Raw genomic sequence first — 17263 nt, forward strand, 5'->3', positions numbered from 1 at the left:
TGAAAAGACACCATTGTCGATTCTGATTGGTTTACAGCTGAGTTAACTACTCATTTCAACGTACTGAACAACACGGCCTTGTAAATTGATATGGAATAACAACATTTTTACAAATCTGATTTACGCTTTGAAAAAGGCACATCAGCTTCTGGTGTTACATTTACTGTAACGTGTATTGTGTCTCAGTTTGAAATTTTCTAAGGTAGTTTGCATCCCGAAGTAATTCAATTTTCTGTTGAAAATGTGTAGCCTAGAGCAAGTTAGGCCTACGCGGTCTAGGCCTATAACCTTGGCTCGCTACTCTTGTGTAGGCCTATTAACATCATGTAATGTTATAAATTTAGTTATGGATAGTATGGTAGTAACTTAGTAAGCTTAACCTGCCTGCACAAAAATAATTTGCAGTTTCTAAATTCACTAAGGTTAGACCTTAGCCTAGCTACTTTGTATATTGTGGCATAAAGCTAGGACTAGGCTAGGCCTAGTACATCCTAGGCCTAATATTAATATGGTTTCAGGGAATATGCAACTGCACACTGTGGCAGTGTATGCTCTACTTCTCATCTGTCACAGAGACAGATGACATTCCTTAGTGTACAGATTACGTATATAGAATACAATAAATACTTAGTATTACTTAGGCTTACATAGGCTTAGCTATTCTTAGGATTACTTACATTGTGACTTTCTATCTACCCAGTATTATATATAGTAACTATTAACAATAGGCTAACCTGGAAGTGTATTAGTAACTATTAACAATAGGCTAACCTGGAAAAGGCCTTGGCATCTACCAAGAATGTATATAGTAGGTAATTCTAAAATGATTCACATCCATATACCCTACAAAGGTACTTTCCACTGATTACTTTCCATGAAAAATTCCTTGTGCAGGAAACAACTTTTTTTTTTTAACTTAACAAGTACACTAGCCTATATTTTCTTTAATTTTAGGATCCCAAATCCAGGATTATAAAAATAACATGAGAAAGTATCAAAGAATGTGGATAAGGATGGTTAAACTAATTTCATATCAATAGCAAGGTGCATGTGAGTCCCAAGCCTATACAGTCCCTATTCGATTAGGGCAACTTCGTACATTTTCATAATGATTTATTCTTGTATTAAGCTGCAAAGTAGTGCGCAAACTATGTCACTATCATTCCATTACACTGCCTCAATCAAAGCGATATTTTATGCAACCAAATCTGAGGTTGAAAAAGCAGGTCTGTCTTCCAATCGCAACAGTTGTTGAGTGAAAATCTGAGGACTCTTCGCAAAAAATCATGGCAGTGGTAACGACAAAGTTGTCTTTAAACTCCTTAAATCATATTTTGCAAATTATGACTGATGGCATGTAGAAAATGCCTTGAGAAATAAGTTAGGTAATTTGGCCACCTTAAAGTGTATTGGTATTCTGACATGAAACAAGCTGCATACCTTGCACTGGTGTGGTGGTATTGAGGTCTTAAAACAATTATATATTCTTTATAACCATTTTGTAGTTCTTAACAATGTTATTAAACATTGTGAAGCTGATTTGTGGACATATTACTCACTTATGGACCTTTTTCAGTGCTAAATCTCTAGGTTGTACTGAAGTGATGTAGAAATGCTATTCATTTTCTTTGTTAGAGTGAAGTGGGTCAAAATGATATCCAGTCCTATACCATATGACCCAGGTTATGGAGGTAGAGTGGAAGGAAGACGGAACAGCTGGTCAGCATCAAATGAGAGACCAAAACCGAGGGTCAAACCAGAAGCAGAGGAAATTGCAAACAAAGCCAAAGGAACAATAGCTAACTTATTGGTTACAGGACAACCAGTATACAGGCCACCAGTTAGACAAAGTATGCTATACAAAATTTGAAATCCTCTTTGCCAATTGTTATTACAATCTTTTCAACTAAACTACCTGCTTTTATTTCTGTGGTGAGGGTTGATTAAAATTTGTAGCCATCAATTATTATATTTTCTTTGGAAATGATAAGTGATGGCTTCCAGCAGTTGAAAGTTGTTTCTTTGTAAACATACAGAAGATGCAGTACTCAAAGGAGGGTGTAGGGCATCGTTGCATACTAAACAAACCAAGAATATATACAATAACTTTGTTCTGTTTGGCCTCACCATGAGGATTTGTTTTTGTTCTGCATCTCATGCATTAACTATCTGAAATACCAAGAAACTTAAAAGAAAATATGATCGTAAAATGAGAAGATGGAAAACCTGTAACGATAAGTAACGAGCGTATGTCATGGCATGGAAATCAAAATAAACCAAAACTGTTAGCAAACTGCTTATCCACTTAAGAGCCTGTGTAAGGGAATGTGTAACAGTAAGTGAGCCTGACATTTCGATCCTAGGATCGAAATGTCAGGCCCACTTTCTTTACACATGTCAGCACGGAGTAGATTCTGGAGTAGCAGCTCCATGTCCAGCTCCCTGTGTTCGTCGTAGCAAAGAGTGCTTACCGAGTAGCACTGGGCAGGGCTGAAATACCTTGCGAACCTTCCGAATCAGGTTCGCCGGAAATCCGCGATGCTCGCGGGAAATCCGCGATGCTGGCGGGAAATCCAGCCTGGCTGGAGAAAAAAAAAAAAAGGGAAAAAAAACGGGACGAAACTTTAAAAAAAACACGAAGGAGCAAAAAAGTACATCTGTAAAAGCAATAAGGAAAATTTCAGAAGAAAAGTTTCAGAAACAAAAGAAATATGTCCAGAGAGCATGCTCACAATTTTAGTCACAATAGCCTATAACGAGTAATGATGTGTCCCCAACCCACTCACAAAGGGAAATGTCACACGGCCCAGCGCGGGAAGGTTGCTGTAATAAATCAGCCTCGCGGGAAATGTTATGAACAATATTGCCATTCCACATTTTTTTTATACTTATATTGTATGTTAGTTAGTAAACGTTTTCTTTCGTATGAATTTGACTTCAATTCAGTGTTCCCTCTAAGGTGCGGGATTCCCTTCAACTGACTCAGTAATCCCGCAAAGAAAACATTTGTCTGCTGGAAATCCCCGCATCGTTTTCTTGCATTCGCGATAAGTTTATACTCAATGCACAACGTATTCACTTGACTGTAAAAAAACTCTGTAGAGAAATTACCAATTGTGTACGAAAAGTAAGTTGGTACACCTTTCAAATTTTACGAAAGATCCAGCAAAACACTTTCGAAAAATTCACGCGAAACTGGCATATCGTGCTAAATGCAACTAACGTCATGTAAACAAGGCTCTAGTACACCCATTTATGAATAAACCGTAGGACCACATCTGGTGTTAAGCGGGGGGAAAAGAAAGTATTTTCTAGAATTTCAAAAAGTATGGAAAAAATAATATCCTACCATAGTTAAGTGCATAGCAAATAGCCTAACCACCTCGTCGGTTACGGATCTCACGTAACTACAAAAACACAACTAATTGTATTTTGCGAAGTTGACGTTTTCTACAAGAACATGGAAATAATATTAAGCATTTAGTTAATCATGCCAAGTGGCCTAAAACATATTTTATTACAAGGTTTACTTTCATAAAGATGGCCATAGCTAGTGGGGCCTAGATGTGCTGCATGTATCATGGGGAATACTCCATGAAACGTTTCTTGGAAACGTGCCAAAAATGTTAACAAACAGGTGTAAGACAGGGGATGAGCGCGCAGTTGTTTGGTAAGGTACCTGGGAAAATTCGCAGCACATGTACAGTAAGTAGCCTACCGTAGTATATAAGTAGAAAGAAACTGTACTGCAGTTGTAAACTGATGTACGTATAGTGTGCGCTATTCATTGTTAGGCAGTCTATAAATGGGGCTTTGCCAAATGTTGTTTGTTTCATAATATCGGAAGTTCTCTAAGTTAAACTTTTTAAAGATTGTAAGGCAGATTAAATCTTTTTTTATTTTATAACATAATATAGCTACTCTAACTTGTCATTTTCAAATTTTCATCAGCTTCGTGACAATTTAAATTCAAAAAGTTGTCAGTATTTTGCATCCTCAACTGCGAATTTTTTATCGCCAGACACGCAAAAATACCAAAATTTTCCGGTGTCTTTGCCCCCTGAACCCCACAAGGGGTTCCACCCCTTGACCCCACCAGGGCCCTAGGGCGGGCCCCTGGACCCCACGCCTTTATGCTCGCATGCTACGCATACTCAGCGTGTTCGCTGCGCGAACACCAGCGGGAAATCGGAAGTGTTCGCGGGAAATTGAACAAGGTTTTCCAACACTGAGTAGCAGCTCCATGTACAGCTCCCTGTGTCATAGCAAGGAGTAATTATAGCGTAGCAGCTCCATGTACAGCTCCCTGTGTCATAGCAAGGAGTAATTACAGAGTAGCAGCTCCATGTACAGCTCCCTGTGTCATAGCAAGGAGTAATTACAGAGTAGCAGCTCCATGTACAGCTCCCTGTGTCATAGCAAGGAGTAATTACAGCGTAGCAGCTCCATGTATAGCTCCCTGTGTCATAGCAAGGAGTAATTACGGAGTAGCAGCTCCATGTACAGCTCCCTGTGTCATAGCTATGAGTAATGACAGAGTAGCAGCTCCATGTACAGCTCCCTATGTCATAGCAAGGAGTAATTGCAGAGTAGCAGCTCCATGTACAGCTCCCTATGTCATAGCAAGGAGTAATTGCAGAGTAGCAGCTCCATGTACACCTCCCTGTGTCATAGCAAGGAGTAATTACAGAGTAGCAGCTCCATGTACAGCTCCCTATGTCATAGCAAGGAGTAATTACAGAGTAGCAGCTCCATGTACCCTGTGTCATAGCAAGGAGTAATTACAGAGTAGCAGCTCCATGTACAGCTCCCTATGTCATAGCAAGGAGTAATTACAGAGTAGCAGCTCCATGTACAGCTCCCTGGGTGTGTCATAGCAAGGAATGGTGCTGAGTAGAAATAGTATTTTAAATGCCCTGTAGTCTACTTATTTTGCTGACAGTTGTGATCAAGAGTGAAATCAACTGCTTTTAACTGTGGACATGGAACAGTCAACATTTGCAGCCGACAAGTAAGTTAGGAACCTTTTGAACCACTTGTATTTGTGCAGTGTGTTTGATTGTTCTGAACTTGTCCTAGTTGTTCCTTTTGTGTTAGTATTTATACAAGCTCATACACTTAGGTGGTGTTATTCGTGGACAAACTCAACAAAAAATTGTGCCCTACCCTCGACCAAATGGCAACAAACTTAAAGGAGTAGCGTACATGCATTCCTGAATGTATATGTAATTTAATAAAACATAATATTAATGTGAATGTAATTTTAATTTATTGTGCCTAGTAAATAGACCAAAACTTCAGCAAAAAAGTATGTTGTCATGATTGTGTGATTATTAAGTACACGATAGTACCAGAAAAGAGTGTTGAGTAACAAATTGTTTAGTTCGTGTTTATAATGGAATGCATAATGAAGCTATAAAAACTAGTCTGGACTGTAGCCAAATAAGGTACAACTTAATGGAAACACTGAACAGAACCTGTGGATATGCATTTATCTGTGCAGAGAAAGAAGAAAAAGACTTCTCTAATGAAAATGTCAAGAAGATGAGGCAAGTCCAAGCTCTTAACCGGAGGAGAAAGAAGGAAGAGGAATTGGGAAAACAAAAGCCAGTGAAAGTATTACCACAGTCAGAAAAATATAGAGAAGTTCCTTCAAAGGTCACAGAAAAGTTAAAGGTTTGTTTTTTGATCTTTTACCTTTTTCCATGATGTCTTTAACAAGAGGTATCTTACACTTATCCTACTTGCCTTATAGTTTATGTCTACAAACTAACATTTATAAGCATATTTGCAATGAACAGTTTTGTTACTGTTGATTTATGAACTAAATGCATCAGTCTGTTTTTGTTACTATATTCTGGTGATCTGGTTTTAATCCAAGACTACAAGAAGGTTGACGTGGTAGAATAATACCAGAATAAGCTGTCTTAGATCAGTGGGGTAACCCTTACTGAAATTGAATTTAGTATGACACTTAACTGTAACAAACTTCTTTAATCCACACTTGTTTCACTCAATATAATCATAGAGCTTTTCTGAGGAACCACCAGTCCACTATAATAATTAGTAGAATTAAGCTTGCAATCATACCTACCATTACAGTATATTGTGTTGGCCAAGACTATCTTTCAATGAACTTACAGGAAGGGGTTATAGAAGTTACAAAGATTCTTAACCCTGACATGCCATAGATATTGTTTATTAAACTAGTTCAATTTGAGGTGTGGAGTTTATTTTGGATGTACAAAGATGTTAACAGTCAGTTTTGAAAAGAGATTGTAAGTTGGTCATGTTGATGTTACAGTACTCTGCTGTACGTACAGTGATGTATAGTAATATCATAGGCCTCTTATTGCTCTTTTTCCTGAATGAAATTTGATGCAATGTGAATTGTTTTTGTTACAGCATTCACCTCCTCCCCCAAGGCCTTCCTCAGCAAACTATCTACGAGCACATAGCAGAACAGGAGCAATGAAATTTAGAGGGCGCTCTCCAAGTCCAGGACCAAGACCAAATAGTGCAGCTACTGAGGTTTGCATTCAAACTGTGGTACTCTTTTTGATTCATTGCCTGAGGCAAAAGGAATCTATTGTAGTGTGATGTCATGTGTGTTTGTTTATGTGATGCCTGCTTGTGATATATGTCAAAAGTACACGAACAATATTGAAATTGGTAGAGATCAAATCTCATTTGATTTCAACAATGGTCAAGTCTGAAAACCTCACAAACATGATAACTCAAAATTAAAATCATGGTTGAATTTTATAGTTGCTATGCTGATCCCTTGGTTAGTACAAGAACCATGTTGAAATTGGTGGAAGTCAAAGGTCACTGGATTGAGGTTGACCTACCTCAAAGTCTGAAACTTTGTAAACATGATAAGTTAAAAATAAATGGTATTTGCACTTCATACTTAGTATGTAGATCCTGCTTGGTGATTACAAGAATCCTTTTGAAATTGGTAGCGGTCCAAGATCATGTGAGATCAACAGGTCCAAATCTGTAATCTTCATAAACATGATAACTCAAAAGGTTCATTTTAGTTGAAGTTCCTAGTCAGTATGTAGATTCACCTTGGTTAATACAAGTACCCTGTTGAAATTGGTGGAGGTCAAAGATCATTTGAGATCAACAGAGTTTAAAGTCTGAAAATTTTTACACATGAAAAAAGTCCTTCTTGGTGCCAGTTCATATTCGTTATGTAGATTTCCCATGGTGCATAAAACAATCCTTGTGAAATTGTTGGAGGTCAAAGGTCATCAAAAAGCAAGATGAATTTTGGACTCGGCAGTTAAGTCCTCATTTGTGCAAGAACTGTGCTGATCACTTGAAATCAGTAATGGTGAACACTTAAAATTTCAACCAATGCATCTCTGTTGCTGTTGACATTTTTTTGTGAGGAAACTTATTATATTTTCCACTCTGTACAACAGGTTGATGTAGAAATTCCAGAATCTGTTAACTTCATTGCACACAATGCAAGACTAACCAAGAAATACAGACAACAGAGACCACCCTCATCAGTAGCTTTGGAAGTCACAGAGGAGAAAAAGAATCAGAAATTAAAAAATCATAAAACAGGAGAAATTCCAAATTAGTGAGTATTAATATGTACACTATTTCTCAATAATCATCTTAAATAACTATATAATATATATTAAATTATTTATGCTTTTATTGAAATACCATGTAAAGGATGGGCTTTGCGCATACTATTACTATTGATATGTGGTACTCCAACAAACAAGAGAAAGGAGTACAAGTAAGTAACTGTTTCTACAATTCCTCTGGCTTTTAAGATATTTACCAATACAATATGCTAAAAGTATGGAATGTTTCTTTGATACCACAGCAATGAACACATCAGCTCCTAAGTCATAACCTCAATGTTGTTAATGTTACTCCTTTATAACCAAAAGCTTAACTCCATATGTGACAGTCAATAACCTATATCCATGACAACACAGCATTGTGAAGATTTTACTTGAGGCTCATGTCCTCTTTCCATTATTCTATTGCTTCTGAGGAGCTGATCTTATGGTCTGTGCTAGACTAGTTAGCCCAGCCACTTTCATTGATGCACTTTAAGTTCAAAGGTTAAGTGGTACCAAAGTTCAAGCTGGGTTTATCAATTTATTTGTGTTATATGTGATGATATTTTGTAGGAGTTCCTTCAAAATAATATGATTTACTTGAAAACTAGTTCCTCATTTATTTTTGAGAGATTTTTTCTGCTTTTGAAAATACCTCTAGATAAACTGTGCTTAAATCCAGTTTGGGAATGCATTATCTCTTATCTCTTTTAGCACCTCATAATAGTATGTAATGAAGATAGAGAACATGTACTTTGTTTACTATTTGTTACTATATGTATTTGGTTTGACTTGACAGTCTGAAAGCAAGACAGAAACAGTGGGAGAAAGACGAGGAGGAAAGGATACGCAACACCCCAGATCCTGACATGCCTCCTGGTCATCGGATGATGCCCACAGATGAAAGATTGAAGACTTTACAAATCATGGCAGAAAGCAAGTCTTTAATTTACCTTAATACAGGTCTATATGTTGTAGTGAAACGTGCTGGGTAGTGGGGGGGGGGGGGGTGAGGAAGGAGTATTTTAGACATACCAGGTGTTCTTTGTTTTATTATACACAACACATGACAAATAGTTGCACATTGTAAAGTTGAGATGTGATTTGTCTGATTGACTAATGATGTTGAATGAGATAAAGGTTTATAAATAAGTTAGCTAGAGAATAATTTCAATGGAGATCTTAAACCTGTCACACAAAATATTACTAACTATGAACTGAAAGGTTCAGTAGTTTGAGTTGAGTTTTGATTACTGTTAATCAATACTAAAAATGTCATACGAATGTAGTTAAGTCTCACTAGTTCATATTCTCTTACAAAAATCATCAAAAATATTTGAATTGTGCAAATTGATTTTCACTTGTGTACTAACCCTGTTGCTGGTTATGAAATGTTGCAAACCAAATTAAGTTACTTAATTAATTCATATAGTTTAAGTTTACCTAGATTGGTATCATAGTTTGATGAATTGAACCTTTTTTTTTGTAGTAATACTCAGTAGGTTTGCAAATTACTAGTGATTCAATCGTGAATTAAACCAGCTAACACTATGTGTTTTAAAATAAAGATCTTACATTGAGCATGCAAGAGCAATGAAAACACAAGAAAACCCGCAAATAATGAATGATAAAAACACGTAATTTTACTACTATAAATGCTTTGATCTATTTGTGTGCCAGTGTGTGTGTTGGTCAGTGTGTGGTAGTTTGTGTTTGCAAGTGGGATGCCTTGGCTAGCATAAAAAGTACATGGTGGTTGAGCTTCATACTTGGTATGTAGCAGTAAAGCTTGGATAATCTAAGTATCTAGATCCACCTCAGTAAAGGCAAGATGTCTGATGTTGAACTTTGACCTCCACAAACATGAAAATGTAGATCCACACAACAAATTTGCAGCTTAGATGACATGAGCTTTTTGAGTTATAGTTTCGCAAATCAAAGCACAACATACAGAAACATACATACAGGCACTCACCTATGCTATCACCATTGCACAGATTGCTGAGAACAGTAAGTGATATACAGAAACATACATACAGGCACTCACCTATGCTATCACCATTGCACGGATTGCTGAGAACAGTAGGAGATATACAGAAACATACATACAGGCACTCACCTATGCTATCGCCATTGCACGGATTGCTGAGAACAGTAGGAGATATACAGAAACATACATACAGGCACTCACCTATGCTATAACCATTGTACGGATTGCTGAGAACAGTAGGAGATATACAGAAACATACATACAGGCACTCACCTATGCTATCACCATTGTACGGATTGCTGAGAACAGTAGGAGATATACAGAAACATACATACTGGGAACTCACATATGCTATCACCATTGCACGGATTGCTGAGAACAGTAGGAGATATACAGAAACATACATACAGGCACTCACCTATGCTATCGCCATTGCACGGATTGCTGAGAACAGTAGGAGATATACAGAAACATACATACAGGCACTCACCTATGCTATCACCATTGCACGGATTGCTGAGAACAGTAAGAGATATGGTCAAGTAAAAGAAGAAACTGAGAATCTGTCTACAAGAAGTTACAATTCATGTAAAGTTTATTTGAGGTCTTATAATATGTTACTGTACTGTTACGTTTGATTAGCAACCAAACTCCTAATATTTCTTGCAAATAAGACTTCTGAAATAAGCTGAAAGATAGCAATGTTGTATGTTACATGAATAATAGAAGAATTGCTTGATTTGAATTGGGAATGGAGTCCTGCTGTCATCCCCCTCCACCCCCCACTCCACCCCCCCTCTCATCATTGTCGTCTTTTCATTCATCCATTCATGTATCCATCAAGAAATGCAATTGGTTTTTCTTCTGGTTACTGTAATCCTTATGCTAAATTATTCATATTCTCATTTTCTTACAGAGGAAACCGAATTAAGGAATGAATTACATAAGTTACCACTTGCCCCAGAGACTCTTAGAGCTAAATCCAGAAAAGCAGAGGTTGAAAAACAACTTGCTGAAGTAGACGAAGCCAAGAAGATATTTTCTCGATCAAAAGTATTTGTCAAAATTGATGGCTAGTCATGCAACCTGTAAGAACAGGGACAATGTCTGCAGGGAAGAAGTTATTTCTTTGACTATCAATGAATGTGAGTTGAAACTTTCTGAAAGATGTCCAGTTACTTGAGAAGTTCACTCCATCATACAAAAGCAGGATACTTGCAGAATGAGCTCCAGTTAATACCAGAGGTTCAATTGTTTATGTATATGTGTGATACTTGCAGAATGAGGTCCAGTTAATACCAGAGGTTCATTTGTTCATGTATATATGTGTTACTTGCAGAATGAGGTCCAGTTAACACCAGAGGTTCATTTGTTCATGTATATGTGTGATACTTGCAGAATGAGGTCCAGTTAATACCAGAGGTTCATTTGTTCATGTATATGTGTGATACTTGCAGAATGAGGTCCAGTTAATACCAGAGGTTCATTTGTTCATGTATATGTGTGATACTTGCAGAATGAGGTCCAGTTAATACCAGAGGTTCATTTGTTCATGTATATGTGTGATACTTGCAGAGTGAGGTCCAGTTAACACCAGAGGTTCATTTGTTCATGTATATGTGTGATACTTGCAGAATGAGGTCCAGTTAATACCAGAGGTTCATTTGTTCATGTATATGTGTGATACTTGCAGAATGAGGTCCAGTTAATACCAGAGGTTCAATTGTTCATGTATATGTGTGATACTTGCAGAATGAGGTCCAGTTAATACCAGAGGTTCATTTGTTCATGTATATGTGTGATACTTGCAGAATGAGGTCCAGTTAATACCAGAGGTTCATTTGTTTATGCCTATATATGATGTTTGCAAAATGAAGTCCAGTTAATACCAGAGGTTCAACTGCTCATGTATATGTGTGATACTTGCAGAATGAGGTCCAGTTAATACCAGAGGTTCAATTGTTCATGTATATGTGTGATACTTGCAGAATGAGGTCCAGTTAATACCAGAGGTTCAATTGTTCATGTATATGTGTGATACTTGCAGAATGAGGTCCAGTTAATACCAGAGGTTCATTTGTTCATGTATATGTGTGATACTTGCAGAATGAGGTCCAGTTAATACCAGAGGTTCATTTGTTCATGTATATGTGTGATACTTGCAGAATGAGGTCCAGTTAATACCAGAGGTTCAATTGTTCATGTATATGTGTGATACTTGCAGAATGAGGTCCAGTTAATACCAGAGGTTCATTTGTTCATGTATATGTGTGATACTTGCAGAATGAGGTCCAGTTAATACCAGAGGTTCAATTGTTCATGTATATGTGTGATACTTGCAGAATGAGGTCCAGTTAATACCAGAGGTTCATTTGTTCATGCATATGTGTGATACTTGCAGAATGAGGTCCAGTTAATACCAGAGGTTCATTTGTTCATGTATATGTGTGATACTTTGCAGAATGAGGTCCAGTTAATACCAGAGGTTCATTTGTTCATGTATATGTGTGATACTTGCAGAATGAGGTCCAGTTAATACCAGAGGTTCAATTGTTCATGTATATGTGTGATACTTTGCAGAATGAGGTCCAGTTAATACCAGAGGTTCATTTGTTCATGTATATGTGTGATACTTGCAGAATGAGGTCCAGTTAATACCAGAGGTTCATTTGTTCATGTATATGTGTGATACTTGCAGAATGAGGTCCAGTTAATACCAGAGGTTCATTTGTTCATGCCTGCTATTTTCCTTAGCAGTCTACTTCAAATTTCTGATGTAAAATTTGGCAAGGAATATCTCCAAACTGGTATGCATTTTGGTTCCAAATGGAGATCTTTTTCCTGTATGGAAAATATATCACCCTTCCTCTCTATAGACACAAACAGCTAAATATTATTTACTTAAAAGATTTTATTCAGTTTGAACTGTTAAGTTACTTTTTTTTGTACTAACACACTGATTATTTTAGTATATGATGCAACTGATGTGACTACATAGAAGCACACTGAAAAATTTTCTTTAAGATATCCATCCATGTTTCTACTTCAAAATCTCAGTGTGAATACCCAACAGCTTAAATTTCAAGTGCTGATGGTGCATTGGAACCTAGACATATTTACAACTCAATTCCCAACAGGAATATCAACTACAAATATTACTGATAGCAAGTTGCCAGGTCTCATACCTAAACTGGCAACTTGCCCTGTCTCTTAGGAAAATATGAATGACCTTTTGAAAAGTCACCAGGTCATGCAGAGGGACAAACTAAAACGAATGACAGCGAATGACCGAATGACAATTGACTTTGTACAGGGTTATATACCATTTGCGAATGACAGCGAATGACAACGAATGACAACGAATGACAGCGAATGACAACGAAGGACAGTGTTGAGTGGAGATAGAATGATTAACGGAGTGGAGTAAATGCGGTTATTGGTTTTCTGCGCAAAAATGATTTGAGGAAAATTGCATGTTACATGGTTGCAGGGTTTTGGTGTAATTTACGGATAGAAACCCCAGGGAAAGTTTTTGTGTGAGAATGCGCTTGAATGCTGTGCTTTTTACCTCTGTAGATTTATATAGAAAGATAACTGAAGCCGTTTCAAGATTATAGTATTGTTAGTTTCTAACAATTAATATCGGAAAAATGACGATAAATTTACTTTTTAAAATCAAACTTACAATTTCGCTTACTATAAGGTGCGTTTTTATCTTGTCCGTACTTTACTACATCTAGATACCCAAGAAGTCTGAACTGTGATACCCGGTTGAAGCAAATGTCTGTGCTGTCATTCGTTTTAGTCAACGCAATTTTTTAGAGTGTACAACATATTGTCATTCGTTATGTGTAACGCAATTGTCATTCGTTTTAGTAACACCCCATGCAGAGGTGAACCAGACACTTGGAGAAGTGTTGTGTGCAAACACTTCAAGCATTTGCTTGTGGAATTGCTGAACTTGACCAAAATGGAAGGTTTTTGATGAATGAATGAATGGAAAGGAAAACTTATCTCACAAAACATGCTCATAAAACTTTGAATGACAGAGCATAAAACAAAACTGTTCGAAAAAAAGTTCCATGATGCTGCAACTCCATGACCTCACACAGAAGGGTGTGTTAGCTAATTTATGCAATTCTGTTAGTACCATTTTTTATGTACAATTAAGTTTTTGTCATTAGAGTTGTATTTTTCTCCTCATGGATAAAATTTATTCAGCTTGCTTGTAAAATTAAAGCAGAAATAAGGGTTATTTGTAGTTGTGAATTTAGGTTAAACAGTGTTTAAAACATTGTTCACTTCAACCATGTATTGGAAATTGGGCATGTTTCTGCTTACAAAATTTATTGCAAGGTGGAGGGAGGAATTTTTGCTAGGAAAAGGTATAGTAGAGTGCTAGAGTAAACATTGTTGAATTTTGAGATTCATTTATGTCTTTCAAAGGTTGCTCGTTACTATTTCAATGAGTCTCTTGCGATTTTAACTAATCGCTAGTTTATGTACAGTAAATGGCTTGTGTAGTAGAGTAAGAAAGTATGTATACATTTTGCACTGTAAAATATGATTTTAATATTACATTTCATGTTGTCCTCAAGTTTTATTTGGTCTTGTTCATGACCACAATGTAAATATTTTACAAATATTACCAGAGACCACCTGGACTAATATCATCGTGACCTTGTTTGATGTTACGTAAGACTTTCATAACTAGGAAGGTTAAAATAGCTTTAAAATGACAATTAGTACAAAGAGAGACAGATACAAGTGATTAACTTCTGTTGGGATTTATTGCTTAATAGGCTTTTACTCCCCGAGGCTATTCACATTAATTGTCAGAACTATATAAAAGTATGGGTTATCCAGATAGTGAATGGCAAGAAAAGGGCTCTTATGTGCCCTGATTTATATGGCTAGCACAAAAGCATTACAAAACTGACAGGTTTGTAGTTATTACAAGGTGGGTACTCCCTACAGGATGATGCAATGAGCTCCATTGGAAAATTAGTCCTGAGGTTCTTCATATTTATTACAAATAACCTCAAACTGAAACCTATAAACGGTATGAACGGGTGAGACTCCACAGATTCACTTTTTGTCCATATAGTCATATAATACTGTATAGATTCAATATAGTCACATAATACCGTATAGATTCCATGAAGTCATATAATACTGTATAGATTCCATGAAGTCATATAATACTGTATAGATTCCATATAGCCATATAATACTGTATAGATTCCATATAGTCATATAATACTGTATAGATTCCATGAAGTCATATAATATTGTATAGATTCCATATAGTCATATAATACTGTATAGATTCCATATAGTCATATAATACTGTATAGATTCAATATAGTCATATAATACTGTATAGATTCCATGAAGTCATATAATACTGTATAGATTCCATATAGTCATATAATACTGTATAGATTCCATGAAGTCATATAATACTGTATAGATTCCATATAGTCATATAATACTGTATAGATTCCATATAGTCATATAATACTGTATAGATTCCATATAGTCATATAATACTGTATAGATTCCATGAAGTCATATAATATTGTATAGATTCCATATAGTCATATATTACTGTATAGATTCCATATAGTCATATAATACTGTATAGATTCCATATAGTCATGAACACTGTATAGATTCCATAAAGTCATATATTACTGTATAGATTCCTATTTAGCAGCAAACTATGTATGTGTTGAGATGCTACAATCTTTATGCCAATAGTGGACTTATTCACAGATGAATATATAACAGAGTAAAGGTGAGTGAGCCTCTCAAAAATATGACTTCTTTAATCACCAATAATTCTCTTTATTCAGTTAGATAAAACTTTACTTGACTTCTGCTATAGGTCACAATAATGTATATTTAGTGACACCACATTATAGCAAGTAAATGTTCTGAAACAATTTTACACTGTAATGGCTAAGAATGATTATTTTAAAAGAGGGCCCAGCAATAGAGGCCCTTGTAATATTGATTTGCACAAAGTGAACCCACACTGTTAAACAATTAGAGGCTTGTGGTATGTTTCAAATGTTGTTTTCTCTAAACCTGTAAATCTGTAACCTTTACAAAATACTATTGATTCTGAGGGTTTCAAACAAAGTGTCAACTAGATCAATATGATGCATTTAAGTAGAAAAATAGAAAGTACAATAAGAAAGATTGATGCATTGATACATAATTGTAGGATCAATATCTGATAATATGGAAAATGTTTAAGTATTGTTAAATAAGGCAGTATTAAATTAAGTATTGTAAAATTAGGCAGTACAAAGAAGAAGAGACCCCTGTCAGGACCCAACATAGAAATGTTACCACTATACACATCTTTACTAAAAAAAAATATCCTCAGATGTGTTGTTATAACAAATGGAAATGATATGATGTAAACATTCTTGAAAGTATAACAAGTTACTCATGTAAACAAAACTCTTGGACTATAAAAATCCCATAAATAATAGGAAACAGCGAAAGAAGGTGGGAAGGTAGATAGTTGCACCATAACTTAAAAATGATGTAAAATTCTTTAAACCCACTTTACTTATAACAATCAGCACCGATATTCTCACCAAAGTGTACTTAGACTATTTCACCATATTACTTGGCTGTTTATTATTCCTGATCATGATTCTTGTGGACACATTGCCACTACTCGGTGGGGTTCAAGCTACATTTACGCCGAAATTCCTGTCCCATCTCATGTATCCAAATGTTGGCAACTAAAGAAATAGAAGTAGCACAGTGATTTAGTCAATTTTGTTATGTTAATGAGCTTGCTTAATTAAGGAGAACCAATAACACAACAGGTACATTTGCCAATGTTTATGGACTACTAACAACCATTTCTCTATTAGTATGCATAAACATGTTCATATGTTAAAATTACTGGTATACCACTGAACTATTCTAACCAAGCCAATTAACTTTCATATCATGACCAGCTTTGTAACTGGCACAAAGTTTGTGAAGTTAAGTAACTGATCACACTTTGAGGAGTCTTGTAGTTCCTTTAAAGTGGCAGTGCTAGTTCTACTAGAGCTATTACAATTTTCAAGATATCCACATTTAAAACTAAGGTAAAACTGTGGAATGCATCTTTAAGGCTAAATTAATGATGACATTAGCTCCTTGGTGCTGGCCTTAATGTTAATCCCTTCTTTTATTAATTCAAATACTTCACCAAAACATGTTCTTCAAATTTCATATGACTACCAGAGCATCCTTGGATGACATTCAACACCATTCAAATTTGTGCTGCATTCTAAGCATGTCTATTGAGGGCATAAAAGTCATGTTTCCCCACTCAATTGTGTGGTACATCTGAGAAATGTCCAGTGTGTTAGACTATTTGGTCCAATAACTGTAATTGCTTGCAAGACCTTGGTTGTTTAAAGCATCTTTCATCAAAACTTACATATAGTATACCACTATAACATCAAAATTCATTCTGTGCCCTTAGTCACCATTTAAGTTAACCCTTACTTGTAACTGAGTCACTCAATGTCTTACCCCATTTAGACCCTGCTAAGACAGGGCAAGCAGCATGCCTAGTTTGGAAGTTCCCCTCACCATTTCTGAAGAGGTTGAACCAGAATGCTGCATCTCCCTGAGGATTCAAGTTAAAAATAGCATGTTA

At 36.1% G+C, this 17263-nt stretch overlaps 2 protein-coding genes across 7 annotated transcripts in view; one reads left to right on the forward strand and one right to left on the reverse strand.

The window, feature by feature from the left end:
* The first annotated feature begins 45 nt into the window (after positions 1-45).
* LOC139968573 (enkurin domain-containing protein 1-like) lies at positions 46-15404 on the forward strand. Of its 5 annotated transcripts, none has more exons than XR_011793500.1 (8): positions 46-202; positions 1636-1850; positions 5504-5676; positions 6406-6531; positions 7434-7597; positions 8392-8528; positions 10499-11989; positions 12050-15404. XR_011793500.1 is itself a non-coding variant. In XM_071972672.1 (7 exons), the coding sequence occupies exons 2-7, from the start codon at positions 1652-1654 to the stop codon at positions 10657-10659; spliced, it is 960 nt and encodes a 319-aa protein (XP_071828773.1). In that variant the 5' UTR covers positions 46-202; positions 1636-1651; the 3' UTR covers positions 10660-15404. The 5 variants fall into 5 exon arrangements, 1 of the variants encoding a protein (XP_071828773.1); XR_011793501.1 differs by having other exon boundaries at positions 10499-11930; XR_011793502.1 differs by having other exon boundaries at positions 10499-11871.
* LOC139968568 (prolyl 4-hydroxylase subunit alpha-1-like) overlaps positions 14354-17263 on the reverse strand; it is a 27189-nt gene continuing 24279 nt past the window's right edge. For both annotated transcript variants that reach the window (XM_071972660.1, XM_071972659.1), the window contains exons 13-14: positions 17137-17233; positions 14354-16346 (exon numbers count right to left, since the gene is read on the reverse strand). In XM_071972660.1, the coding sequence (XP_071828761.1) occupies positions 16276-16346; positions 17137-17233 (168 nt within the window). In that variant the 3' untranslated portion in view covers positions 14354-16275. The remainder of the gene's footprint in view (positions 16347-17136; positions 17234-17263) is intronic.

This window comes from Apostichopus japonicus, chromosome 6 (genome assembly GCF_037975245.1).
Source record: "Apostichopus japonicus isolate 1M-3 chromosome 6, ASM3797524v1, whole genome shotgun sequence".
Classification (NCBI taxonomy): domain Eukaryota; kingdom Metazoa; phylum Echinodermata; class Holothuroidea; order Aspidochirotida; family Stichopodidae; genus Apostichopus; species Apostichopus japonicus.